General features: G+C 42.5%; 1 protein-coding gene across 11 annotated transcripts in view; it reads right to left on the bottom strand.

The window, feature by feature from the left end:
* Window positions 1-27,380, bottom strand: part of FRY (FRY microtubule binding protein) — a 426,981-nt gene that overhangs the window by 51,278 nt on the left and 348,323 nt on the right. For all 11 annotated transcript variants that reach the window (XR_010837245.1, XM_067016675.1, XM_067016673.1 and 8 more), the window contains 13 exons: window positions 26,724-26,892; window positions 25,669-25,759; window positions 20,447-20,529; window positions 15,321-15,471; window positions 14,661-14,764; window positions 13,449-13,634; window positions 10,352-10,550; window positions 8,803-8,924; window positions 5,729-5,916; window positions 4,609-4,703; window positions 1,985-2,592; window positions 770-867; window positions 264-434 (listed from right to left, as the gene is read on the bottom strand). Coding sequence is in view for 10 of the 11 variants with exons in the window: in XM_067016675.1 (XP_066872776.1) it covers window positions 264-434; window positions 770-867; window positions 1,985-2,592; window positions 4,609-4,703; window positions 5,729-5,916; window positions 8,803-8,924; window positions 10,352-10,550; window positions 13,449-13,634; window positions 14,661-14,764; window positions 15,321-15,471; window positions 20,447-20,529; window positions 25,669-25,759; window positions 26,724-26,892 (2,265 nt within the window). In the remaining variant the exon portion in view is untranslated. The remainder of the gene's footprint in view (window positions 1-263; window positions 435-769; window positions 868-1,984; window positions 2,593-4,608; window positions 4,704-5,728; window positions 5,917-8,802; window positions 8,925-10,351; window positions 10,551-13,448; window positions 13,635-14,660; window positions 14,765-15,320; window positions 15,472-20,446; window positions 20,530-25,668; window positions 25,760-26,723; window positions 26,893-27,380) is intronic.

Here is a 27,380-nt window from a genome sequence, read left to right as displayed (position 1 = left end):
GGAGTTTAAGCTTCGGAGGCAGCTATAGCTCATTTCACCTTAAACTCGTGGCAGATTACTTAACCCGGCTGAGCCTCGGAACCTTTGTTAAAATAAAGAATCCTACATCACTGGGTTGTTGTGAGGCTTTTAAATGATTCCATACAGCATCTATGCCAGTAGATAATAGGTGATCAATGAGTTAAGGCTATTGTCATCCGTTTTACATACATATTTTACCCATGGAAACGATAACAGATTTTATCCTTAATTGGAGAGCTTACCTCTGCCAGGTAGGTAACCATATTCAAGGTAATGTCAGCATACGCTTCATGAAGGTATCGACAGACCACGTTGACCCATGTGGTACAGTCCCTCGTGTAGCTGTGTGTTTTATAAAGAGTCATGACATGTGCAAGATTGGAAAGTTTGGGGTTCTTCTCTTCCAAACAAACCTTTTACAAGAAGAAAATCAATTAGGGATAAAAGAGCCTGATGAATAGGAAGAAATGTAAGCAATTTTGCTATAAGCCCCAGCAGCCTGACAAACTGATCGATACATTTTTTGGGTAGCTGCAGAGGCGCTTAGTCATTTAATTTTCACAATTTTTTTCCAATTGTTTTCTCAATAATGAAATGACAATGCAAATCAGCCACCCAGAGATGTGAATCACTAGTGATATCAGTTATTATTTTCAGGTTTATGAAACTCATCAACTTGTCTGAGCCTGGTAATCTCTGTCCACCATTAGGCCTTGGATCTGCCTGAGGGTGAAACTGCAAGGCCTACCTGAGCAATCCTTTCGGCTATATCCTTACAGAACTGGCCGGGGTTTTCAAAATGCTGTATCAGCTGGGGCAGAAGACACAAGACATTCAGTGGAAACCCTGCATTAGAGAAGATACAATGGAGACAAGTGAATATGGTGCATTTGAACCATTAATAGCGGGAAGGCATATTACAGATTTTATTCCGAGGTGATGCAAAAGCAGCCTTTCGAAGCAGCTCTGATCTGAACTAACATAAATCCAGGAAAAATGTACGACTACAATGGCATCGTTTCCAAGGAGGCACTGAAGTAACATTTGTAATTTGCAGGTTCAGCGGCTGTTTTGCTACGGACTGTTGCAAATAAGAATGATTGGCACAGATTTTAAAAAGCAGATTAGGGGCTTCCCTGGTGGCGCAGTGGTTGAGAGTCCGCCTGCCGATGCAGGGGACACGGGTTCGTGCCCCAGTCCGGAAAGGTGCCACGGAGCAGCTGGGTCCCTGAGCCTGCGCGTCCGGAGCCTGTGCTCCGCGACGGGAGAGGCCACAGCAGTGAGAGGCCCGCGTACCGCAAAAAATAAAAATAAAAATAAAAAGCAGATTAAAATGAACTGAAGCACTAGTTTGAATTTTTATCAAAAATGTACTTTAAGGAAAACCTGCTTGAGAAGACACAGGCCAATCAATTTAAGTCTTACTCATGTAATCAGAAAGATTCTTTAAAATGACAAGGAGTAGCTTAGGTCCACTGTGTTAAGCTTTGGCTTCCTGGAAAGAATTCTGGGCCACATGCCATGGTATTAAAAATCTGGTTTGTTGTTGGCTTAATTCAAAATGATAGGGAACCAAGGGAATTTTCAAGAGGAAAAGAAAGGCTTAGAAAAATAAAAGATTTCGGAGTTAAGAAAAAAGGGAAAAACATCTGTACAAAAGCAATGGAATAAACCGACACTGTCTGCAATTTGATCTGGAAAGCATAAAGAAATGATTACTGTCTTATGTATTACTCCTGCCCCTTTTATGCTATTGCCTTAAAAATATCTCTTACAATATACATAATTAAGACTTATATAGAATTTTAAGACATATAGAATTTTAAAAGAAAGAACAAAGTGTTCCCAAAGAACCATTTTTATGCAGAATCGTTAGAAGTACTAAGCCCACATTATCTTATTACACTAAACATGAGTCCCACCATGACCAGAACCATAAGAACGTGAGTGATGTGGGCTTTACCAATGGCTTGGGATGAGTCCACCATGGATACTCTGGACACCGGTGTCAGCAAACTGAACAGCTGCAGGGTAAGGTCGGTGGTGGTGACGGAGGTGAATCCCTTCAGGAGCAGCTGCTGCAACCCTGAGAAGTCCGCCCACTTGAGCTGTGCCTGGAGTTTCTCCAGTTTTTCTCGGTTCTCAGCTTTATCGAGTGGCATGTGAGCCAGCAGTCTGTTCAACAGCCTTAAGGCCATTAGGTATTCAAACTCAAAATCGGATTCCATCAAGGCCACCGTGACCCAAAAGATGGTGGCCAACAGGTTGGTTGGATGGTTTATGTGTGATGGGTCCGTGAGGCTGTCCTTCAAGGAAGATGAGCTTCTGGTTTTTGAGGAGAGGCCTTGTTGGGTACAGGCCTGAATTCTGTCCAGGGTGGCACTCCGAGGTGGGTCTGAGGACCGGTCGACAACACCAAACTTCTTGGGCACAGAGAAGCTCCTTTGATGCCGGCTGCGCTCTGCAGTTGCTGTGCTGCCGCTGGCTGTCCCAGGGTTCACATTGAGTTGTCCTGTGCTCTTTCTGCTTGCTGTTAGTTTAGCGCTAGAGCTTAAGTCTGGTGATGAAGAGCTGGGTATAAAAGTTAAAAAGTTCAATAGGAAGGCAACACATTTCAGTGAAAGGCTAGTTCTCTCAAGATCCATCAACAAACAATGAGGAAGGGAAATCATTCTTTGGAAATATTACTTTCTATTCGTTTTTCCATATTCTTAAACTGAAAGAATATGTTTCCTTATTCTTAAACATAAAGCTACGAAAAACAAAACTTAATCAGAACAACCCTCACCAACAAAACCAAATACTGATTTCCACTTTTCAAAAAGTTAGGGCTTTCCTGGTGGTGCCATGTTTGAGAGTCCGCCTGCTGATGCAGGGGACACAGGTTCACTCCCCGGTCTGGGAAGATCTCACATGCCGCGGAGCGGCTGGGCCCGTGAGCCGTGGCCGCTGAGCCTGTGCGTCCGGAGCCTGTGCTCCGCGACGGGAGAGGCCCGCATACCACAAGAAAATAAATTTAAAAAATTTTAAAAAATAGAAAGTTAAAGAAATAAGCAGTTGTCTGTAAAGTTTACTGATCTTTCATTTATTTTTTGTTTGAATTTGGGTAAGAGTAATTACAAAATAAAATGTACCTGATAGGTACAAATGTTAATATTCCATTAATTGACTGATAAAAAGAACAGATAAAGAAATATCTAGGAAAAAAAAAAGTAAATGTTTGTGTCAAAGGAAAATTTTTGCACTTATAAACGTTTATGAAAAATGATTTCTAAATCTATTTCAGGCTGAAAAGATAGAACTCTTTATGAACATTCTTGTGAAATTTTTACTGATTTAGATTAATCTGTAGGTTTCTATAGATAAGTATGTATGATGTTAGTAATCACAAATTATGTATGCATAAAAATGTTCAACTTAAAAATGAAACAAAGCTCAACGTGATATAACATTGCCGACTGAACTTCAAACAAGATGAGCTTAATTACACAAACAGAATACAAAATTGTGAATGATTTGAAATAGGCTATTAAACATTGCCAGGAGCAAAAGGAATTGAAAAATTTTAAAAAAGAAAGATCCTAAGGTAGAAATTTCTTCAAGTAAAATCAACATTTATTCCAACTGTTTTTATAGTGATCGATCAGTTGTGTTTCATATATATTCATTTAAAAAATAATACTTTGGGGCTTCCCTGGTGGCACAGTGGTTAGGAATCTGCCTGCCAATGCAGGGGACATGGGTTTGATCCACGGCCTGGGAAGATACCACATGCTGTGGAGTGACTGAGCCCATGCGCCACAACTACTGAGCCCACGTGCCACAACTACTGAAGCTCGGGCACCTACAGCCCATGCTTTGCAACAGGAGAGGCCACCGCAATGAGAAGCCCACACACCGCAAGGAAAAGTAGCCCCCTCTATCCGCAATTAGAGAAAGCCCGCACGCAGCAGCAAAGGCCCAATGTAGCCAAAAATAAATAATAGGACTTCCCGGTGGTGCAGTGGTTAAGAATCCTCCTGCCAATGCAGGGGACATGGGTTCGAGCCCAGGTCCAGGAAGATCCCACATGCCGCGGAGCAACTAAGCCCATGTGCCACAACTACTGAGCCCACACGCCACAAATACCGAAGCCCATGCGCTTAGAGCCCATGCTCCACCACCAGAGGAGCCACCACGATGAGAAGCCGGCCAAAATAAAAAAATTAAAAAATAAAATACTTTGTTTCTATAGAATGTAATACATAGGATAATTACATAAAATTTGAAAAAATACTCAAAGAAACAGGAAATGAAAAATCATTAATATTTGTATTATTTAGAAATAACATTTGTCTCTCTTGCTGATGTTTTAAAATACTTATCTACTGTGTGCATGTGTGTGTGTGTGTGTGTGTGTGTGTGTGTATGTGTGTGTTGTAACTTCTTTTTTTTTTAACTTAAGGAAATGTCATACATACTTTCTTGGATCATACACAGACTTCCAAAACTGGATTTGTTCTTTAGACATTGCCCAAAGTCCAGGCATTTCCCAAAAATTCAGTACAGCACATCTGATTTTCAAAAAGAAGTTAAACTGATTCTCACCGAGATAGTACAGTTAAGAGATCACTGTTCTTCAGGCAGTCAGACAAGTTATCCACAGCAGCTTCCAAGGTAAGGAGTGCTTCCATGACATAACCCTGCCGAACAGGCAAACACAACATTCTGTACTGCTTATAACTATTGTTAACTTCCTGAAGATAACTTTAATCGAAGCAAACTATTCAAATAATGGTAATATTGAAAGCTAGACAGTCATGGTTACTTTAATGTACAAAGGCTACAAACAAATGTTAAGGGCCGCTTAGGAAATTCAGATGGCCTAGGAGTTAGCGGATAATCACGAAGATTTATTTCCCTAGCCGCGAGGCCTTCCACAGATCAGTCTCATTTGAAACCCAACAGGGAGGGGCAAGGGACAAGCCTGGCCCCTTGTTGAGGCGGATGGTGGGCTCTGAAAGACAGAGTGGCAACATCTGAAAGCCAGAGATTAGGAGATGAAGTATGAGAAGGGCTGTGTCCCAGGGGCATTTTATAGTGCACTGCCAATGGCCCGGAGGAGGCAAAGAAGCTGAAGTCTACAAGCGTGCAGGTCCTCTGAGATGCAGAACGTTTCTGGTGGAAAAGAAGGGCTTGGCCCAAGCTACAGAGCTTGTAATGCCCCTGGCTTTCCAGCTCCCTGGTCTCTGGGGTCCCCAGTCCACAGGGCCTTCCTGTGGCATCTATTCTCCCCACTATTTCTTTCCCTTTTCTCAGTTTATGGAAGGCTAATCACACAGACAGGTGTGGTGCTTTGCACAGATACAACAGCGATCCCTTCTCTGGGTGGGCACCTTGCACAACTGCATCTTAGGCTGTTAGTAGAAAAGATAAACCAAGACAACTCCCTAAGCCCCCACCAAATAAAATCAATAGACACAAAACAACACAGAGTCACCGCAGGATTTCAGTTGTTGGCTCAATAAAAGCGTCCACTGAATTTCTAGAACAATGCCCCCTGCAGTGATTTTTGTAAAAATAAACGTCAGCCTCTGGAATTTTAAAATAAATTTTGCATGTCCAAATGGCTGGGATACTTGGAGAGAGGGAGAAAGCTCAAAGAAAGTTATTGACACCCCATCTTTGAGCTGAGAGAAGGGTGAGTTCCTGGACTTTCCCTCCATACCTGAATCTCATCTCCATGCTCTCCAATCACCTCCACGAGCCTGGAGAGAAGGTCCGACAAGGCGTGTGCCGACAGTGGCTGCTTGAGGGCCCGGAACATCTGGAAGGAGCGGCCGGCATAGTGTCTGGAAGAGCTGGCGAGGGCTGTCTGCAGAGCTACTTCACTCAGGTGCTGCTCCAGCTGGAAACCTGCGGCACGGGGGCGGGAGCAGGTCAGCCTCTCCTCTGCAGACCTCGGACACCAGGTATCCGCGCGCTTACACCAGGCTAGCTGCACAGCGCTGGCGGTACTTATTCAAAAATTAACCGTTTTAAAATAAAACCCAAACCCGAATCAGTCTCGAGGAGGCATAGTGGAGTACAGCCAGAAGCTCTGCTGCAAGGCGGTCCTGGTTTTGAATGGGGGATTTAGGACTCTGGGAAAGAAGCTAATTCTCTGGGAGCCTGCTTCCTTCTCTTTACCTTGTGAATAGTTCTACTTACCTCAAAGGGGTTGTGAACATCAAACAACTTAAAAAGGGCTTAGTACTGTCTCCGACACATGATATGTGCTCCCAAGTGTATTATTATTGATTATGCTGCTATCGTTTGACATTGTTCTTCTGTACTTTTTACATAGAATACTTTCACTCCTGTTTTCATAAGACGATTTGTTAGAAACAAGATTTGTTAGAAACAAGATTTTGGAGGACTTGTGTATGCAGAGGAAAGCGAAGCGTAGCCAAGGCTTGGGCTTGGCTCTTCAGAAGTCTTCGCCCTTCAGAACAGTCCGTAAACACGCAGATATGGAGGTGGAGGCACTGCAGAGGCAGAGGCATCGTTTAAACTCTCGCCTGAATACTTGTTCCTCCATCAGCAGGAAGGTAATCTCAGTCCTCAGAAAATCACGTGAGCGGATGCAAAGGGGAAAGCCCATGACTGAATTCTGGGCCGCTAAACCCTACACTTGCCGCGCCACTTCACAGGGAGAAAATCAGGCCACGAGAGTCACAGGACGTGATGAAAACATCAACTCGAGCTGTCTCCGTGGTCTAGAGGCTCTGTGGCACATTCGATTGCCTCACCAATGAGGACCGGGAGGGATAATTCAGTGTTACTGATGTTAGCTGCTGCTTGGCTGTCTCACCCCAGGGACACGTAGACCATATAAGAAAATGTTCCTGCAGAGTCAACAAAGGGTCCTGGAAAACGGACTTAGATACATTCAGGGTAGTAAATACGGGACTAAACCCATAGAGGCAGTTCACAACCTATGCGTGGGTATTTCAAAATAGTTTTTTACACCTTTATTTTGCTTTTCAAAACATTTTTCTACTTAAGCCATTTAATATATGGGGGTTAGGTCCCCTGGCAATGAACAAAAGCTTATTTAACTCATACTGCTGGAACTGTACTAGCAGGATTGCAGAATCCTCCCCCGTCCCACCACCACTAAGACGATGTCCTTTGGGAAAAGCTATTTAATGTAGGGCAGAGAAAAGAAAAAGGTTTCCTTTACTCCCTGTTGCACACTGAACGTACATTTCCCAGCCTTCCTCGAAATCAGGCGTGACCTCATGCCTGAGTTCTGGCCGGTGGAACGTAGGAAGAAGCACTGGACGTCACATGCAAAGCTAGAATTGTAAACTCCTCCCGAGCAGCCCTCCAAGCACTCTCTTCCTTCGCCTGCCCCATGGACACAGAGGGCTGGGTAGAGACCTCCGAGCCTAGGGGATGACAGGGCCACAGGGTAGAGGGTCCCTGAAGCACCAGGTGGAAGGCTGTTTCCCAAATGTCCACGTTGAACTGTTATGTGATCCAGAAATAGCCTCTTGTGTTAGGTCTCTGAGCTTTGGGGGTTATTTGATATAGCAGCTATGCTACCATGACTAATACAAGTGTTTCCAGGAACACATTTTAGCGTGCTGGATTGGAAACAGGCAGAAAGTAGCGACGTACAAGGAAACTGGGGTGGGTAAAAGTATCTCGTGCAAGATGTGAAAAGACATACAATATTCTAAGCAGCCTGAAATACCCTCTGAGAATACGCTATATAAGGTATTCAGACGTTTTCTCATTCTTAGTATCTTCATACAATCAAGAGTGTTACACAAATGAAGAGTTCACATGCAGCATAAATTTCTTCCCTTAGGCTATTAAGTGACGTTTACGTGGGGGAAATACCAATAAAAGCAGTCTTAATAGTTCAAAGAAATTCCAAAGGGGAAACTCAAAACAAGAAATGGCAATCCTATTCCTAGAACAACCTTCCTATTCCACTTTAACAGTATTTTTTGTTTTTTAGTAAGTATACGCTGATAGTGGAAGGAGATCTGGCTAATCTGGAATGTTTCAAACCGTGAAATGTGCTAATTATCAGAGCAGCCAGGACAGGTGGTGAGCCCTGTTTACTATGGCCAGCCTGCTGTGTGAAAAAAGGCAGGGAGAGCTGTTGTATCCTGCTGAGGAACCAAATTTAAATTTCACACACATATCAGCCCAGGCCAAGCTGAATCTGAATGGAATGCAGCTAAGGGCTTAAATGTTGTGATGACACCACTGTCTAAATTAGAATCAGACTGTGTTCAGAAAATTGAGTGGTCACTGGCACAGGACTTGCCAGCAAATACTTTTAAAGCCAAAACATTTTATCACAAAATTCTTTTTTAAAAAAACAAGTTTGCAAGGCTGACAATTTTCACAGTTGAGTCTGACAGTCAGTGACTATGACTTCTTTCTCGTGGCCTTCTTTAAATAAAATTAATATAGGCACAGTTTAATTCTAGTAAGGTAAATGAAGCAAGAACAGACATTGGGGAAATTATGTGATAGAGCCTAATGCAAGTATCGGTATATGTGACATTAACTATCACTCAGGCACATCTGAAAAAGCTTCAGTATCCTCTATGAATACTCCTTTGCTATTGCTTCCGAATGCAGGATTTTACACACACACACACACACACACACACACACACACACCCCACCCCCCACCGCCACACACAAATACATACACAGTGTGTGGTTATATGGGGAGAATGAGCTCCATTATCGAAAAATGCTGAAAGTGGGATTTGGAGAAACAGGATGAAGTACCTGATTTGGAATCTCTAAACACGGATACAACATGACGTAGAAAATTAGTGAGTTGTTCAGCACTCTTTGAATTCTGATTTTTGGGTGTGATGTCCTCATGGCACCAAAGTGGACCAAATGCCCTTCAACAAAATACACAAAATGTCAAAAGTGTAACTATCATTTTCCATTTTTAAAATCATAGACACAGTTCTAACTCCAAAGGTGCAACATATATTTTTAAAAATTTTACATATTAATTTGGTGGTCAGTTTCAGTCTTCTAAAGCTTAAGAGCATACTCAAAACAGATCTAGCTAATTGATGGAGACACACTTTTTCTTATGTTTTACCCACAAAATTAAAACCTCTCAATTCACCAGGACAGTGTTTATTTAGCACATAGTAGGTGCTATGTAAGTGTTTGTTAAACAAAATGATATAATATTTTAAATAAAATATAGATTTAGACACAGACTCAATTTCTGTGTCTTAGAATTTGCAGAGGTGATGCTTTTATCAGGATCACATCATTAGGTTGCCAAATACTGTAGCACCAACTTGAAGATACAACCTCTGTTGTCTATTTGGTTTTCTACAGTTAAGAATGGGATGGATCCAGGGGTGAGAATTTTAGAGAACACCCTTCCCAACAGTGACAGCAGTGAGTGGTGACAACACCTTTCTTCTCCACAAACCAGTCAGGTCTCTAAGGTCCCCAGTATGGAGGCACCACCAGCCCCTCCCTGAGCTTCCAGTATGTTAAATTCTATATTGAGTTGAGTGCACAGAATACGCTAAACAATTAATTGAAAAAAAAAAATGCTCTCTCTTCATTTTTTGCATTACTTGATGCATTAGTAGAATAAAGAAAAATCATGTGAGATACTAGATAACAAACATTTATATAGACTAGACTTCCGGGACTTAACTCACTGAGGAAGGTCAGCATGTCCCAGGTCACAGGTAAGCATGTGTTTATACAAATACTGGACCTCAGGGGACTAGAGATTTGGAAGCCTTCCAAGTTAAATTGTTCCTTAGAAGAGCCAGAAGACCTGCAAAAAACAGGATCGCTCGCAGTTTTTCTCGATTTTGATTTATTATTAGTTTAAGCCCTTTCCTATCACGTGTCCTTATTGTTTCTGGTTTCTGGATTCCATTTCGAAATGACTCTTTGGACTACAGGAGCAGACAGCTGTCCTCTCTGTAGCTGCCACTGGGTTGACCGTGGCTAATATCTTTGGTTTCTAGAGTGATGCTCTTTGCCAACTCTCAACTGCCAGCTCCTGGCAACTCCAATAGATGGTGAAAGTCATGCTCACCTCCGGGAGCTACTTCTCCCGCCTCCACCTGCTGCAGCGTCTTTATGCACAAAATCTCCTTGCCCCTCAACTGTGACAATGCCTACCAGTGTCTGCCTTGTACACGGACTCCAGCAGACACAATTTAGAAGAGAGAAGACTCTGCCAGAACTCCAGGCTTGCTTCTCCATCTGTGGTTTTAAAGTGATGTCCCTTTTCCAAAAGACTGACCTGAAAACAGCAGCCCATCTCCTGACCCCTCATTACCTGGTGGTCAGAAACTCAATGAGCTTGTTTGCCTTCTCGTCTGTTTCAGCAGCTGCATCCACATCTTCAACCTCTTGGGTCATCTGTGGGAGGTTCCCGCTGCTGTCTCCCAGACTGATGCTGGAGGAGGTGGAGCTCGAGCTCAGCCCCGAGTCTGGCACCGGGGAGGACTGGTCCTCTCTCAGGAAGTCAAAGCCACCTGGTGGAAGACAAGGTCAAGGTGGAATCTGCAGGCCGGGCACTTAAGGAGGTCAGGAGGTGCGCATAAAGAAGTGTGTAGTTACTTAATTTGGGGGTGGGGGGAACGCTTCGTTTTGGCTACGGCGCTGATTAAATAAGACTGACACTCTTTCCCTGCTTACGGATTAGTTGCACTGCTGTGAAAACGCGAGTGCATTTGGTAATAGAGGGCGATCTGCTATTTTCTACTCTGGTGTTTTCTGGGTTTTTTTTTTTGTTTTTTTTTTTTGCGGTACGCGGGCCTCTCACTGTTGTGGCTTCTCCCGTCGCACAGGCTCCGGACGCGCAGGCTCAGCGGCCGTGGCTCACGGGCCCAGCCGCTCCGGGGCACGTGGGAGCCTCCCGGACCGGAGCACGAACCCGTGTCTCCTGCATTGGCAGGCGGATTCTTAACCATTGCGCCACCAGGGAAGCCCTGGGCCACTTTTTTTTTTTTTGCAGTAGGCGGGCCTCTCACTGCTGTGGCCTCTCCCGTTGCGGAGCACAGGCTCCGGACGCGCAGGCTCAGCGGCCGTGGCTCACGGGCCCAGCCGCTCCGCGGCGCGTGGGATCTTCCCGGACAGGGGCACGAACCCGCATCCCCTGCATCGGCGGGCGGACTCTCAACCACTGCGCCACCAGGGAAGCCCAACTCTGGTGTTTTAATTGATGCTTTCTACAAAAGAAGCGTGTGTGTCTGCGTGTGTCTGCGTGTGCATTCTCACACACGTGCACAGGCTGATGAATCGTTCGGCTACGCATGTGCACCTAACTGCTGTTAGTAAATTATTCTTGGGTAATAGACAACTTAAATATGTGAAATGATACCATTTGTGAGGATATCAACACTAACCAGCGATAAGTAGATTATACATAATGTTTTGAGTAACTATACCCAGAATTGTGAACACTGTGTGTATATTAATATATTTTAATAAAATATGTCTCAAGGTAGGCAAAATAAATATGGTATAAGTAAATACTACAGTTAGCATTCTACATCTCTGGGTAGGTTGTGGGTTTGAAAATGTATACACACGACCATTCCTTTTCTCCTACTTAATAATTATAAAAAGTACATAGTTCTGGTGTGTCTGACAGATATATTAAATTAGGAGTAAGAAGTCCTGGGTCTGAGTATTATCTCTGCCATTTAATGTATAATCTCAGGGAGTCATATAACTTCCCTGTACCTCAGTTTCCTATTACAATAAGATAAAGACAATAATTTTTATCACATAGGTTTTTAGTATGGATTTGAAAGCAAGTATAGTTGAAACTGGGTGTTCAGTTTCAAATATTTAAATATTTGAAATATTCAGACATTTAAATTTAAATATTCAAATATTTAAATATTTAACAAATGTTTATAAAAAGAAGATACTTCTCAAAGTTTTTGTACACCTAGTCCATGGGTACTATATAGAGATTCAATCCTTTTACCAGGTCTTGCCTGCGGTATATTGTGTTTGGTTTGCTTTTGTAAATCCCCACTCTAAACCATTTTATGCCACACCAGTCGTATGGTGAATACAAAACTGACGCATTCAGAGATATACAGCTTAACAGAGATCACAATTTCCTTATTCTAAGGCCATGTGCTTAACGGGCTACATCCCTACCTTGGGGAGCTAGAACAGCCAGACTCTTCAGAATCTTTTAATTAAGCATCGTCTATAGTAAAGAGAGTTTTGTGTCTCTGAGAGGCTACTGATGGATTACTTTCAATGAGGGGTAGCTTGGTTCAAAATAAAGAGCTTAAACTGAAGTCACCAGTCCTTACATTTCAGAGTTAATGACTTCAGATTTGTTTTTCAGAGAAATATGCAACGTCTGTCAGAAGACAAGACAGGGCCCAGGACAAGAGTGCATAAAAGGTCCTTCCTTTTCAAGGTAATGAGAGAAGTACGCGGTGACTTATGAAATGCCAGCCCATATCCAGTGCCAATGTGATGTACAAAATAACGAGGTAAAGAAAAGTAGCCCCAGGGCTTCCCTGGTGGCTCAGTGGTTGAGAGTCCGCCTGCCGATGCAGGGGACGCGGGTTCGTGCCCCGGTCCGGGAGGATCCCACGTGCCGCGGAGCGGCTGGGCCCGTGAGCCGTGGCCGCTGCGCCTGCGCGTCCGGAGCCTGTGCTCCGCAACGGGAGAGGCCGCGACGGTGAGAGGCCCGCGAACTGCAAAAAAAAAAAAAAAGAAAAGTAGCCCCCGAACTCTGTCAGTTCATCACCATTTTAAGATATTTAAAATGTTCTGGTTCTCAATGAGAACCGCTGGTCAACCCTTTTGGGAAAGTTTTCATGAGTAGCTTGGACACAGCAGGGTCATTTCTTTGACTCAGCTAATGCTTTCTGTCCTCATTTCTAAGAAGAAATGTTTGGTTTCAAAACAGCAATGATATTTAATAGACTTCCACTAATGGTGCCTTCCAGAAAAAAGTCAGTCATTTAATAGATTCCTTCAAGGGAACTAGAAGGTACATGGTGAAACATCTGGCACCTTGGTGATGCCTGCTCTTGAGGTGATGGAGATGGTCACTGTTTTCTGCATATTCCTCCACGGGTGTTCTACACTCATGCTCTTGGTCAATGGACATTTTAATTTTCAATGTACCAACAGGAACATATTTAATGAAAACAGCGATCATCATAATAATTTAAAAAGCGTTTTTGAAAAGACTTACTAATGAAGAAAGGTTTTGAGAGGTAAGTTCACATCAGATGAAATGGTGCATATTCATAGTCCTGTCATTTACCGCTTAGAAAGCTGGGGGGTGGGAAATAGAACCCGAGAAGTTAATTTGGGCTCCAGTGACACCTCGAGTTATCCTCATACTTGTGACTCTGTCTCAGGTTCCCTGCCACTCCTTCTTTTGTTACCTGTGTAGAGATACTCGGGTTGATAAGCTGGCTGCACTGTTAGAGTCTTGGCTTCACCCATCTCTCGAGTCTGCAGGAGCATGGAAGCAATTGCATGGAAATTGCTGTTGCAAGAGAGGGCGATCAAGAGGTGAAGAAGCAATTTTTTGCTATGTTCAAAGACTTCAGGCCGGTAATGGTCCAAACCTGGAAGAAAACGGTAGAATCTCTTAGTATAAACAAATCTTAAGCTCCTTTAGATTCCAGGGATAGTAAAGATTCCAAGATACCCAGGAGGAACATGTTAAAAGAATGTTTAGTTTTCTTTGTTATTGTTTGTGTTACTGACGTAAAGAAGCTGGCCTTAGGCAAAATAAAATGTTTTATTCCTTAAATCAAATGTTCTCATAAGGCACTGATAGATGGACTTTTCTTGACCTCTCCATAGCATCTGACATGCTTAGCATTCCTCTTTCGTGAGATGTTCTCTCCCCTGGATATCCTTGTTACTGAAAGATTCTAATTTTCTTTCTCTCTCTCTCTCTCTCTCTCTCTCTCTCTCTCTCTCTCTCTCTCTTTAACTGAACTTTTGAGTCTCCCTGCCTGGGTGGTTCCTCTTCCCATTTTTTTGCTCTACAACTTGAGTATGTTTTTTTGTGTGTGTGGTACGCGGGCCTCTCACTGTAGCGGCCTCTCCTGTTGCGGGGCACAGGCTCCGGATGCGCAGGCTCAGCGGCCATGGCTTACGGGCCCAGCCGCTCCGCGGCATGTGGGATCCTCCCGGACCGGGGCACGAACCCGCATCCCCTGCATCGGCAGGCGGATTCTCAACCACTGCGCCACCAGGGAAGCCCCAACTTGAGTATTTTAAAATCTCAGTGCTTGGCCCACCATGCTCTACATTCTTTCTCTGTGTGCATCAACTGGGTCTCATGGCTTTAAATCTATCACATCGAACCAAAGACCCACAAAGAGGCCCAACTTGTTTTGGATATCTTTATAGAAATAGCACTGGCAAGGTACCACTCTATAGTGTAGTGACAGTACAATTTTAAACAATGACTGATCAACTCGAATTTTAGAGATGTCACAGAAAGACAGTGAAAAACAGAAGAGACTAGATATTTTGGAAATGAGGAAAAGCAGGATGTCCACGTAAAAGGAAAGCTCTATGGGTGACTTCTGTAGGTTTTCGACCCTATTGGCTAGAATTCCTCTTGGTCCCAGTCTTACCTAAGAAGACCGCGTGGAGTAGCAAATGGAGATGAAGAGCCCAGTCTTCTCTCACACTGTGATCCACCACCATCTCAGTCATAAAAATGACAGCAATATTGCACCTAATCAATGAAATGATGAAATTAATGCAACTTCTGAAGAGCATGAAAATATACTGATAGATCATTAGGTCACAAGTACATCCAACTTGTAAACCTTGTTGAAGAATTATGTAAGGCCCTTCCTCCGGGGAAATGGAGTTTAACTTCTGACACAGCACAGAGCTCTACGAGGAGAAGAAACTTCAGCTGGGCTAATTCACATCATGGGAATCCTACTAGTCACTAGGCCATAAGAGCTGAGGAGTGAAGAGAAACAGAAGACAAGGGCTCTCTCTTCAAGCTGCTCACAATCTAAAACGCATAACAGAACGAATACCCATACCAAGATGACATCGAGGAAAGATTCAAAGGGCTACAAGGCAGCTTTGCGCCCCGGTTAGTGGCTGACCAGAGGCTGCCAATATGCTGACGGCTGCAGATTAGGTTCGCATGCTTCCTCTGATTTCCAAGGTCGTTTCATTTGATGGGACCTGGGATACCTTTCCCTCTTTCCATGGGAAGAAAAGTCCACCCAGAGTTAAGTGATCATTTCCTTCTACCTGTACAAGCTACTCACCTATGGAGTGGCCCCCGGGGAGTGACGGTCTCTGGAAGGTAGTCCACCAGGGGGGCCCAGCACCCTCCAGTACAAGGCATGGGTAAGGGCTGGGGCTGCTTGGTCTCTGTAATGGTCAACAGCCAGCCAGTATAGGGAGAAATTGGGTCATCTACAGCGTGAGAAAGACAAGTGGGCTTTAGTTTCAGGGAGAGGAGGTTTTTGTTTTCCCTACTTGACTTTTTAGAAACTTACAAATTCATGCTTGTAAAAATAACTTTCTAACCGTTCCACTTGGGGAGTATGAAATTATATGATCAAATGGGTTGGAATTACTTGATTAAGTTTCTTTCATTCCTTTATGTCTTGGATATCTAATTTATGGTTATTCATTATAGAGTGATTAAAAATATGAAAATATAGATGCACCAAAAGAAAGACATTAAATCATGTGAATTCCCATCACTGGGACAACTCGCTCTTCCTCTGATCTCCTCCGTCTCAGTAAAATGCGATTCCTTATTTCCAGTTCGCTCAGGACGGGAGACTTGGAGTCCTCCCTGACTTCTCCCTTACATCTCATGTCCAACTTCTAATCATGATGACCATCACGGTGGTGACAGTAATAGTGAAAATAACAACATTCGAACTAGCATAGCGAGTGCTTACTTTATGCCAGGCACTGGTCTATGCATCTCACATATTAATAACCCAGGGATGGGTACCTATTATCCCTATTTTATAAAGGGGACGCTGAGGTTAAGTAGCTTGTTACCATCCACATATTCAGTGAGCTCTACCTCATAACAAATCTAGGATACGACCACCTCCGCCACTACTGTCCTAGGCTAACCTCCCACCGTCTCTCCCTGCTTCCCTCCTTGCCCCCCTACAGTCTATTCTCTGCAGGGCAGGCAGAGTCATCTTTTTTAAAACAGAAGTTCATTCAGAGTCCCTTTCTCTGCTTACCACTGGCCAGTAGCTCCCCTCAAAATGAAATGCAGCATCCACACCAGGGCCTTTAAGGCCTGACAAGATCTTTCTCCTGTTTCTAGGCTTATCGCCTACTGCCGTCCCCTTTGCTCGCTGCACGCCAGTCACCCTGGCTTTCTTGCTGTTCTGTGACCATGCCAGGCGCCGGGCACCTACCGCCCACGCCGTAGCTGCAGTGTTCTCTCCCAGATGGCTGCGTGGTTCACTCCTTTACTGCATGCAAGTCTCTGCCCAAGCATCACTTCACCGCAGGGGATTTCTGTGACCACGCCCTTTAAAATCCACCCCATCTCCAATCGCTTTCTCTCCCTCTCTCTGCTTTAGTTCCCCTGCGGCACAGATTCCCCCAGCCCTGCCGGCTTCCCCCTCCTCTGCCTCGAACACAAGCTCCCCGAGAGAGCGACTTTCTCTATTTTGTTCCTAGTAGCTAGAGCAGTATCTGGCACGTCGTAGGAGATCAGTACTTATATATTTTGAATGAATTAGTGAACTTCCTCAACAAAATATTTTTAAAGTAAGCACAGCAAGAAATTTCATGGAGTTATTTTTTATAACGCTCTCAACATAGGCCAGTGGCATTCAAGACAAGCCACTGAACTTGGGGCCACATGATATGATCCATGCGTAGGGCTTCCGACAAGCTGGCTTAATCCTGGGATAGGCTGTAGGGTATGAAGAGGAAGGATGTCTTTATAACATCGTTAGGCAGTTTCTCCAAAAGGTAGTTTTTCTTGGTTGCACTTTTGAAGGTAGTGAGAGGTAGCTGATTCGATGCCGCTGGTCCAGTGTAGGACGCTGGCCTTAACAGTTAGCAGAGCTGATGGAGGGGATGCCTTCCTATGGTGAAAAACGGAGGCTCCAAACCCAGACAGGGACTAAAACCAAGCAGAGCCCACTTCTCCTGGGAGGTGAGCTAAGGGAGTCTCCAGGGGTTAAGGTCAGGAGTCACCTCGGAAAGTAACTCTTGACTCTTTCTAACACACAAGCAAATGAGCAACCAGAAACCTGTCACTCTGCCATGAAGCTTGGCCACATTGTTAGCCCAGAAAACATTTAAAGCAGGTATAATAGTCACTCAACTTAGTCCATTCGGTAAACTACCTGCAGGATGCATCACTTTCAGCAAATTCCCTTCTTGAATAACTGTCCAAGGTGAGTTAGTTGCAAAATGTACTTCTAAATAATTAGTTACTCTACAAAACACTGAAGAATTAAAAAAAAAAAAAAAACACCAAACTTGTGAGATTTCTGTTAGGAAAGGACATGCTATTTTTTGTTTCTGATGTTCTCAGATATATATCCAGTCGGCAAAAATGTGCTGCGAGGGATTAAGTTGACCTAAAACTGTTTCTCCACAGTTAGGCCTAAACTGCTATGACTCAGCTGCTATCCAACTTAACTAGTTGTATCCTTATTGCGGGGTTACATACATTAGCATATGGCCTTGGAAAATAATCCAGATATGTTCAGTAGTTCTGAAAAAAAAAAAAAAGCTTACATAACGTTGGTAGAAAACTGCTCTATAGACCAGGTCTAAATCAGTTTGCTTGTCCATTTTACTCAAGGTGGTATGGTTTTTTTAATAAAAAATACATTTGGGAGGTACACATCATCCTTATTTTTGGATAACCCAGACCATGAAGCCCTGGGCCACGAGGTCTCTCCTGATCCCTTCTCACCCTTCTTACCCCTGCTGATACCCTCAGGAATTCAGGGAGGAAATAACTGCCCTTAACAGATACCAGACGCCTGGCCATAAGGTTTTGGAATTGAGCCTATTAACCTTTGCTTCTCTTGTGGCATACTCTGTATCCATCACTGGGGAGCTGGAACCAAACATGCATCTGGGACGACCCAGTTACCAAGGTCCTGGGGGTGTTCGTGCCTTATTAGACACACTGCTTCATCCAAGACAGCCAAGGTCAAGTTCTAGTACTTGAATGCCTGGGAAAGGATCTTAGCATAGAGTTTATGTACTTTCTGTGATGAGGATCTGTTTGAGAAGCTTGATTCCATTTTTCTCTTTCAAAGAGTAATTTAAGATTTGAGCTCTCAGCACCCAAACTACTTTCCTGTGAACTCCAATTTCCCTATAGTTAATATTAGTAACCTTGTGAAGAACACTACAGCTGCCTGACTCAATTAAATTCAAGTTCTGTACCCCAAATTTCCCATTAAAATGCTGTTTATGCTGGTATGACAAATTTATAAACATTTCTGGGTAAAATAGAGGCCATAATGATAATACTAGACTACTCTTTATGCCTTGTCTGCATTCACAATAGTCTTTCGTTCCCTCTATAAATACTTCTATTACTTTTTCTTTTTGTCCCTAAAGTCAGTGATCCGAGTTTATATAACGACACAACTATTAGCTTATTTTGTTATAACTATCCCCCGAGATTCACTATTTTAAAATATGTAAGGAATATGAAGTTTTAATACCAGAGGGCTCTGAAGATGTATTTTCAAAATGATTGTTACTTTGTTACAGCATTTTCTACCAAATTCTGGGGCGTGTACCCAGAACGAAGAGATACACTTTGAAGGAGTCAACTGGCCAAAGTGCAACAATATTCCTAATGTAAAATCCACAGTCCCCGAGTATTTGCTTTGTTATAATCACGCCTGTCGCGTTTGCTTTGTTATAATCACGCCTGTCGCGTTTGCTTTGTTATAATCACGCCTGTCGCGTTCTGCGGGAGTCAGGATCTGACTGCCTAACTTTCTCATGATTCAGTTTTTCTGTCCTCAAATTCTGTGTTACCAAATATTGCATAGCAATGACTTTTCTTGAACCAACAACTCCATTCCTCAGGTACATGCTCTCCTCATCTATAAAATCTGGTCCTGCCTAGATTCAACTGTTTGGTGTCTGGATGGCAGAGCCCCCTTGATGGGGGCACAGAAAGGAGGGAAAACGCAAATAGCTTTCTCCCCCCGTAATCTCATGCTGACCTTTCTAGAAAAAGGTTTTATAGGGACATAGTTAAAACTTAACCCAAGTATGGCAATATATATGGATTTAGACATTCCTCCCATTGGTATTTTGAATGGCGGAGAATTGTCTGGCTATGACTGAATTAAGAAGTAAAGTAAGGGTGACTGACATGTGGTGTCATTGGAACTGCTAAGCTCTTACCCCACTCTGCACATTTCCCATAAGAACAAAACAACTCAAAACAACCACTACAAAGGCCCAACGCACTGACTTACAAAATGAACCTAACTCATGAGATATCATATCACGATTTCCACCAAAATAGACAAGTAAGTTCTACCAGATAGTTTACCGATTTCCTTAGCATACCTAAATGTCACTGGGAGTGTTCTTTGGTTCCAGGATTTCTGTAACTTGTGAACCAGTGATACCCATCTACACAACCTGTCCAGGGCTTAAACAAAATTAATGAATGCATTGACCTTTTTGGTTTTTCCAGCTTCCCAAGGTACAATGAAATTTCTGTGATAATTTTATCTCCCAGACTGGCAAGGTTTTCACTTGGCCACTAAGACTGTGCCATTGAGATATTCAATGTGAAAACAAATCTATCCTGGGTGAGCTGACTCACAAAGCTTAAAGGTTAAATCCACTCCCAAGACAGGTCAAAAAATTGAACAGAAACCTTCGTTTTCTTATGAGACAATTTCTTACTAGCCTTTCCCCAGCTGCATTACCAAGGAAAAGGGCCAAGAATACAAAAATATGGTTTTAGGTAGTAGCTTGAAGTTTTAACAGATTTTTTTTTTTTTTTTTTTTTTTTGGTGGTACGCGGGCCTCTCACTGTTGTAGCCTCTCCCGTTGCGGAGCACAGGCTCTGGACACGCAGGCTCAGCGGCCGTGGCTCACGTGGCTCCGCGCCATGTGGGATCTTCCCGGACCGGGGCACGAACCCGCGTCCCCTGCATCGGCAGGCAGACTCTCAACCACTGTGCCACCAGGGAAGCCCGTTTTAACAGTTTTGATTCATGCACTGCTTGGCTCCTTTTTACTTTTAAGAGGTTGACTTGCCCATCTACATAGTTGGATTAAATGGTTACTTAATACTTACGGGCCCCCTTTTAGTGATTAGAACAAGAATAATCAAAATACTCATTTTCTATTCTCCAACCCTTTGCCTTCCATCTGAAGCCCCCAGCCTGTTGGTACTTACTTTTATCCTCATCGTACGATCCTCCAGAGCTATTGCTGTATCTCGACTCCAGACGGGTATGGGCTCTAATGACGTTACTGAACCTTCAAATACAAGAACAACCATCATGAGATACTGACATGCGTGTCTGTGCTGTGACACAAAAAAAACATACTATTTTTGGGCAGCTAGTTCTCATGATCCTTTTGCTAAAAGAATATTGTAAGAAGTGTACACCAAACATTCCTTTTGTCCTCGAGAGGGCCAGTGGTCACTCTAGCTCAGGAGCACAAGTTCAAACCTTGAAAAGAAACATTTTAAGACTAATACTTGAATTAAACTAGAAAATTATAACATTTGTTTGGAAATAAAATAGGCATGATAGTGAATAACATGAATCCTTTATTCACATGGTAACCTGGCATATGGGAGGTGGTCAAGAAATAATTGCTGAATGATTGAATAAGTGAAAGGAGATAGAATTGGAAATAGTTGGAAACAAAAATAGTTTCAGAACAAATTTTGGACTTTACCAGCTTTAAAGTTTTCCTTAAAGTGTTTTTAGGAAAAGGTACTAGTTGAGGTATGATATAACCAGAGGGACTCTTTCTGTCTGGTCTCTCCTGTGGCTTAAGAAGTAATCAAAACAAAAAAAAAGAGAGGAAAAAAAGGTTGAAGTATAATAACTTCACATACATTAAAACTCATTTAATCTCACTCACTCAACTTTGAGATAAGCATCATATACTTTGCAAATGAGGAAACAGGCCGAGTGAGGCTAAGCAACTTGTCCAGTGTCAGGCCGAGGGAGGTGGCAGTACCAGGATGCTTTTATTGCCGGTTGCCTCCGAGAAGGGGGGACGTGTGATCTCAGGCTGAGCTCTCGCTCACTAGCTTGGTGACCCTGGGCAAGTCCTTTACCTCCTTGGGGACCCTGTTTCCACACCTGCCAAAAAGGAATAGTAATAACACCTCATTTCACCCAATCTTTTGTTGGGACTGCTGTGGGAATCCAAAGAAATGATGTGAGAATTTCCAAAACTGCAAGTCGGCATCCAACTATAAGGTATTAATTATTATACCTCTACCATGGATTTCTAGAGTGCCTTTTCAGGGCACCAAAGACTCACAAATCAATAGCATTTTTACCATCTAAAGAGCTATAAGGTCCGGCAAAGGTGTGGATGAGGGGAAGGATGGGTGAAACGGTACGTCTATATTTACTTTACATAAAATGATACAAAGTGGGTTTTATCTACATTACTGACTGAGTGTTCCATCCTAACTGATAGCAGATCAATACTCTATTTCCCTCTGGAACACTAGAAAATACACGGCTATAGCTGTCCTCATCAATGTATGGAGAAAGAGTGATATTTCAGGAAAATGTACTGGATGTACCATTAAGATGCCACCTTGTCCCAGGGTATAACCTCAGAACACCGCAAGGATGGTTTGGATTTTCTGAATATAGAAATGTATTGAGTACAAAGCCTTTAGTTTTATTCACTCTGTAGATATTTGCAGCAGCCTTTTTTTTTTTTTTTTTTTTGGTCCTGACAAGCCATCTTTCTCCCAGTAATTTTGTATTTCAGACACTCTTCATTCTCTTATCTTTTGGGCTATTAATTTGTGAATCCATAAAACAGAAGATGGAGGACATCTGCTTAGTTTCATATAAATCAGGCCACGTAATTGTCTAAATCAGACTGGTACTTATGAAATTGGAAAAGTGACAAACCTATTACCTTCTGAAGAAGTTCTACAATCATATTTATGCTGATAAATGCAAAGATATAAACAGCATATGCAGAGCCCAGACATCATGCAACAGGGAATAAAAAGAGGGTGATGAAAGAATTCCGCATCTGGAGATTTCCACAGGACAGAGAGCTTTGCAGCTTTCCTAGCTATTCAAGAATTCTGATATACGTCGGTTTTACAGTTGTGCTCGGGAAGGCCAGGCAGGGAAGAATTAAAGAACAGATGTCAATTCTTCTCTCTTCCTTTTGAGATAGATCTAAAGGATTGCTAGGAGGAGTTCATGAGGCCAAGATGAAGGGGAGGAGCTAGCCCCTCCAGACTATTCTCTTTATTCTGGAGAAGGTTGAAACCACAGAGCACGGAAGTGTACACTTGGCAAAAAGAAAAAGTAAAAGATAATTGATTCCCAAGAGTAAAATCTGCTGTGTTCATTTGCTTTCCTGGGTTGAAGAAAATAATTTTGGGTCTAGGTCCTAGAGGAACTTCAAGGACTAAGTAGACTGAACAGTCTTTTAATATAAAGGTAAAGGTCTTAGAAATGTATCATAAAAATAGCTCTGCAAAGAGAAAAACGAGAAGCACTAAGTGTTTCCCTAAATTTTCTCTTGCTGATTTTGCTCAAATTAATACTTACACAACTTTCTGTGGATTACTAATCCCTATCCCTGTATCAACACAGATCACCAGGAACTTACATAGCTGAAGTTTATTGCTTTTAGTTCCTTATGAACAACCCTTTCATGGTTTTTATTAATGGCTGATGTATTAAAAATACTTAAACGGTTTGTTTCTGCATATTTTACAAACTGTTATTTTAATTAAAAACGTGTTCATTTTATTGTTTAATTTAAAAAACTATATGATAAATACTTCTTAGAGCTTAGGAATACTTATTTAGTAGCTTCCAATGAATTGCTTTTATTTTTTGATGTTCTGAAAGTTACAAAATTTGCTCTATTTTTCTTTTCCTACTTTGACTATTGAGGAACTCAATGTTAGGTTAATATTAACTTTTAGTAGCTCTCTTTAGGACTTTTGACATAACTATCTTACTTTCCTTTTAGCTTGACTCTTATTCTCTTGCCCTGGTTTTACTCTAAGTTATCTAAAGTTTATGTCAGTAGGTATGGTGTTATTAAATATTTCTGAATTACATCTAAGAACCATTAACTAGTTGTAAAGAACAGGGGATCAAGGCTGCCGCCTTGCACAACTCCACGGTGCCCCCTGGAGCCCAACAATGCATTCTGGTGACTGGTACCCCCAGAAGTTGCCTCATCTGGCAGCCAGGTCATCAGTATTTGTGACCAAGATGGCCTCTGTAGGCTCTTTGTCTAGAAAGATTGTAAAGAACAGAGTAAATAACGGTCTTGTGTAATGGGGTTACTAAGAGGGAGGGAGAAAGGGAGGCTGGAGGGTGTTTGGATAGCTTATCCACCTCTGGGGCTGTGATGTTTCTCCAATTTTCATTCACATACTGAATAAACATTTTAAAAAATGATTACTATGTGCAGCATAGTAGGGTAATTACTGAGGATAGAAATATGTATAAGAGCTCCATAATCTGTTTCCTAAGAATGAAAATCTAGCGGTTGAGACACAAGCATGTTTACAAGTATCTATACATCAACATGACAGGGAGGAAGGCGATAAGTAGACTGCAGAGAAAAAGGATACTTTAGGCTGAGGGCACAGTCTACCTTCAAAGAAAAGACAGACTATATTAGAGAAATAGCATAGGTACAATATAGGGTCAATGGAATAATGGTATCCTTTGTGATAGAATATTCATATAGGTATGATCATACATATAAATATGACCAATTAATCTACCTATAGACAGATAAACAGATATAGTCAGTACGAAATAATAGATGTGCACAAATATATAAAAATGTGGGTAGCATCAGGCTTTGCAGTGGCCAACAGAGATGTGGTGACAGAGCAGGAAAGCAAGAGATAAACAAGAAAGCCTAGTACAGATATTCTCTGGCTTCTTCGTTTTAAAGGCTACCACTAAAAATTTAGGCAGGACACTCAGAACTCTGGTCCTAAAGGGGCCTTTGTAATGAGATGTTAATGTATGGAAATGTATCACCTTTCTACCCTTAATGTAATTAAGATGAAAAATTCAGACTACACATTAAATGATAAGAATGGTACACTCCCACCAGAAAGTAGAAATATCTTTAGAGAAATATGTGATTTTTTTTTTTTTTTTTTTTTTTTTTTTTACCATGAGGGAGTTTTCCAAAGAAGGTACCGGCAAATACAGATGGAAAAAATAACATGTTAATTAATAATCTTGTACTGTCATTGAGGTATAGAGTATGAAAATTATCCATTTCTGAGAAAGAAAGGCCTTTATTAGAGAACTGTAAAGGAAAAGGTCTATAATTCATGACCTACTGAGTTAGAGCTTTTGATCTGAAGGCAAGCTCACACTAAAGGCAGTGCAGCCAGCCAGTAATCAACGTGTTGAGGAATTTGATAAATGCCTAAATTAGCGAATGAACTTTCAGAACTCCAGCCCCATGTCAGATAATCTTCCACCTGTAGCCCCTGATGTATTCTCGCGCACGGGATGAAATCCTGAGGGTGGTCATGAAGCATCTAGGGGCTTTGTAGGCTAAATGAATTATTTTCATTATTTGATCCACTAAATTTTCTCCAGTATGGATTTGTGAATATCTCATCCTTGTTATTAATTTCTTAAGTGAAAGGGCTCCCCATTACTTTTCACTAGAAAATATTCAACCTAAGGAGTTCTCAACACCATGAGATTCATTCTAATTTTAATTTTCAAATTTGAGTCCTGTTATTCTCTTTCGGTTTGTCTCTCTGCTCCTCACAACCAACTGCAGGAAAGAGTGATCCAGATTTTGCTTATTTATGGGTAGCTTCTAGACAACGTGAAGGCAGAAATACGAACGAGAGAAATATTACCATTAAAGAGCTAAGAGGAAGAGGATTGAGACTTCTTTTAGACGGTTTTCTTGGTTAACCCAGATGTGACAGAGTAAAGGTAAAAGAAGAATGATGATGTTTCATAGAATTCACCTCAAGATAACTACTGTATCTCTAAGAAATTATTCATGACCCAGATTTGAACACTTCACGTGGAAATTCCCTCTAACTCCAGATGGTCTGTGCCCCCTAGCAGAACAACTTGTGGTTTTTATTAAGCCCTGGGGTAAGCAGGCTTCAGCCACCAGAACAACATCTCTCTTAATCTTTCTCTCCTCTGGCTTTGCTCAGCAGAAAATTGTTATCTTTCGGGATATACAGAGCAGAGTCTGAAAGTCAATCTGTGTTTCTAAAAAACAAAGAAGGATATATGTGTGTGTGTGTGTGTGTGTGTGTGTGTGTGTGTGTGTGTGTGTGCATGAAATTTATGAAGCCCCACAAATTTTGCTAATGCTTTGTATAGACAACTGCTGAAAGTTAAGCTGGATATTAAACCAAATTTGTGCACCAACCTCTCATCAGATTCTTTCAATATCTTGCTCTCCTCCGCGTCTGGGAAACCGTCCTGGCCAGCAACCACTGTATTGCTGCTGGAGGTGGTTCCTGTAGATGGGATTAAAGAACAACACTTAGAAAGAAATGCCTGCGATGGGGTCAAGCTCAAGTCTCAAGTAATTCCAGGAAAGGATTTCCTGTAAAATCTGTTTGTGAGATTCCTTACATCTTCTGCACAATCTCAGACATTCTAAACAACCTTCCAAGCCTGCCCCGCTGAAATGGAGAATCCCAGACATCTGTTATGGTCAAACCAAATTCCTCAACTCTCTTACAAAGCAAGGCTACAACATTCTTGAAACCCTTTCTTCCTGGCTGCTTAGGTAACAAGCTTATTTATAGTGGCCAGCCCTGCTGTTAGCTACTTTAGCATTTCTGGGTCCAGGAGTTATTAAACGAATGTTAGTGAAGCATTTCCAAGTACCTAGAGCTTCTGATCCCTAGGCCACTGCTTCTTTGCAAGAACACGGCTCTGGCAGCAGGATGTGGAGCACACAGAGGGCGTAAGAGACCAGAGGAGGAGGGAGCTTTGGAGGTAGTTACCGTGTTAGGTGAACTGAAAGGAAGATAGCATCAAGAAATTTGAGGAGAGTGGTATATATTTCATAAAATGATGCTGAGAGACCAACTTATTGAAAGTGTTAACGCCGGTCAGGGGGCATTTTAGTAAACCCTGGGAGAATATCAGCCAAGAGAATTCCATCGATACAAGACGGAAGGTCCAGAAACGAGATACCTAAATGACCAGTGTCCACTCTAAGCTCAGCCTAAAGCGAAAAGCTCTGTGGCGTATGAGTCCCTGGCTCCCGACTACTGGTTACCCTTACAAAATCATTTCATGAATCAGACAAGGCCCCGAGAGTCTCAGCTATCCTTAAGCCATCTTTTAAATGAGTGTCTATGTAGGAATAAGAGAAAGTAACAAACACATACTCCTGCCCTTTCAATGCTCTACGTAAAGGTAAATCCAGAGCTCCACGACAAGGTGTCTACCCGGCCGCCCGCCCCCTACCGGAGGCTGCTGCCGAGGCCTTGCTGCTGGACGCGAAGCGGTAGAAGGGCGGGTTGTCGCAGTGCTGGACGATGGGGTTCACCGGCTCCGTCTGCTGTAGCTCGAACAGAAGCTCCTCCATGGTTTGAATGGTGTTATTGCGGCACAGGTATACGGCCACCTTTTTAATCTGAGACGAGAAACAGAACACAAGGACTATTTTCCAGAGCGCGCCTGCAAGGGTGTCGGGCCGTCGACAGCAGAGATGGCAACCCATTCTCTCCGAGGACCACATCATCCCCCAGGAGCCCTCACCCTCATACCTCCTCCTCCTTCTCTCCCAGGAGGAGTCGGGCGTCTGGGTTACAATTCACCTCTTTTCACACGCACATCTGATAGGGTGTGTGGTTAGAGGTCTTACCTCCCCTAATGGCTGAGTTTACCAAAGTTACTTTGGGGATAACTTGTGGGCTAAACATGATTCTGTCTAAACTAAAAACTTGCCGTGTAAGGTCTTATCTTGAGAAAGTATTTTATTTATACAGAACCATGGGGGGAAAACTGCTAGCTGTTTCTGTTAAAAAAAAAAAAAAAAAAAAAAAAAAAAAACCACCTCAGTCTCCTGCTACTCTCTTCTACCCAAGAAACAAACGAGTCTGAGCTGTTTGCGTGGTTTTA

This window comes from Kogia breviceps, chromosome 16 (genome assembly GCF_026419965.1).
Source record: "Kogia breviceps isolate mKogBre1 chromosome 16, mKogBre1 haplotype 1, whole genome shotgun sequence".
NCBI lineage: Eukaryota > Metazoa > Chordata > Mammalia > Artiodactyla > Physeteridae > Kogia > Kogia breviceps.
This window is presented reverse-complemented; position numbering and strand designations above follow the sequence as displayed.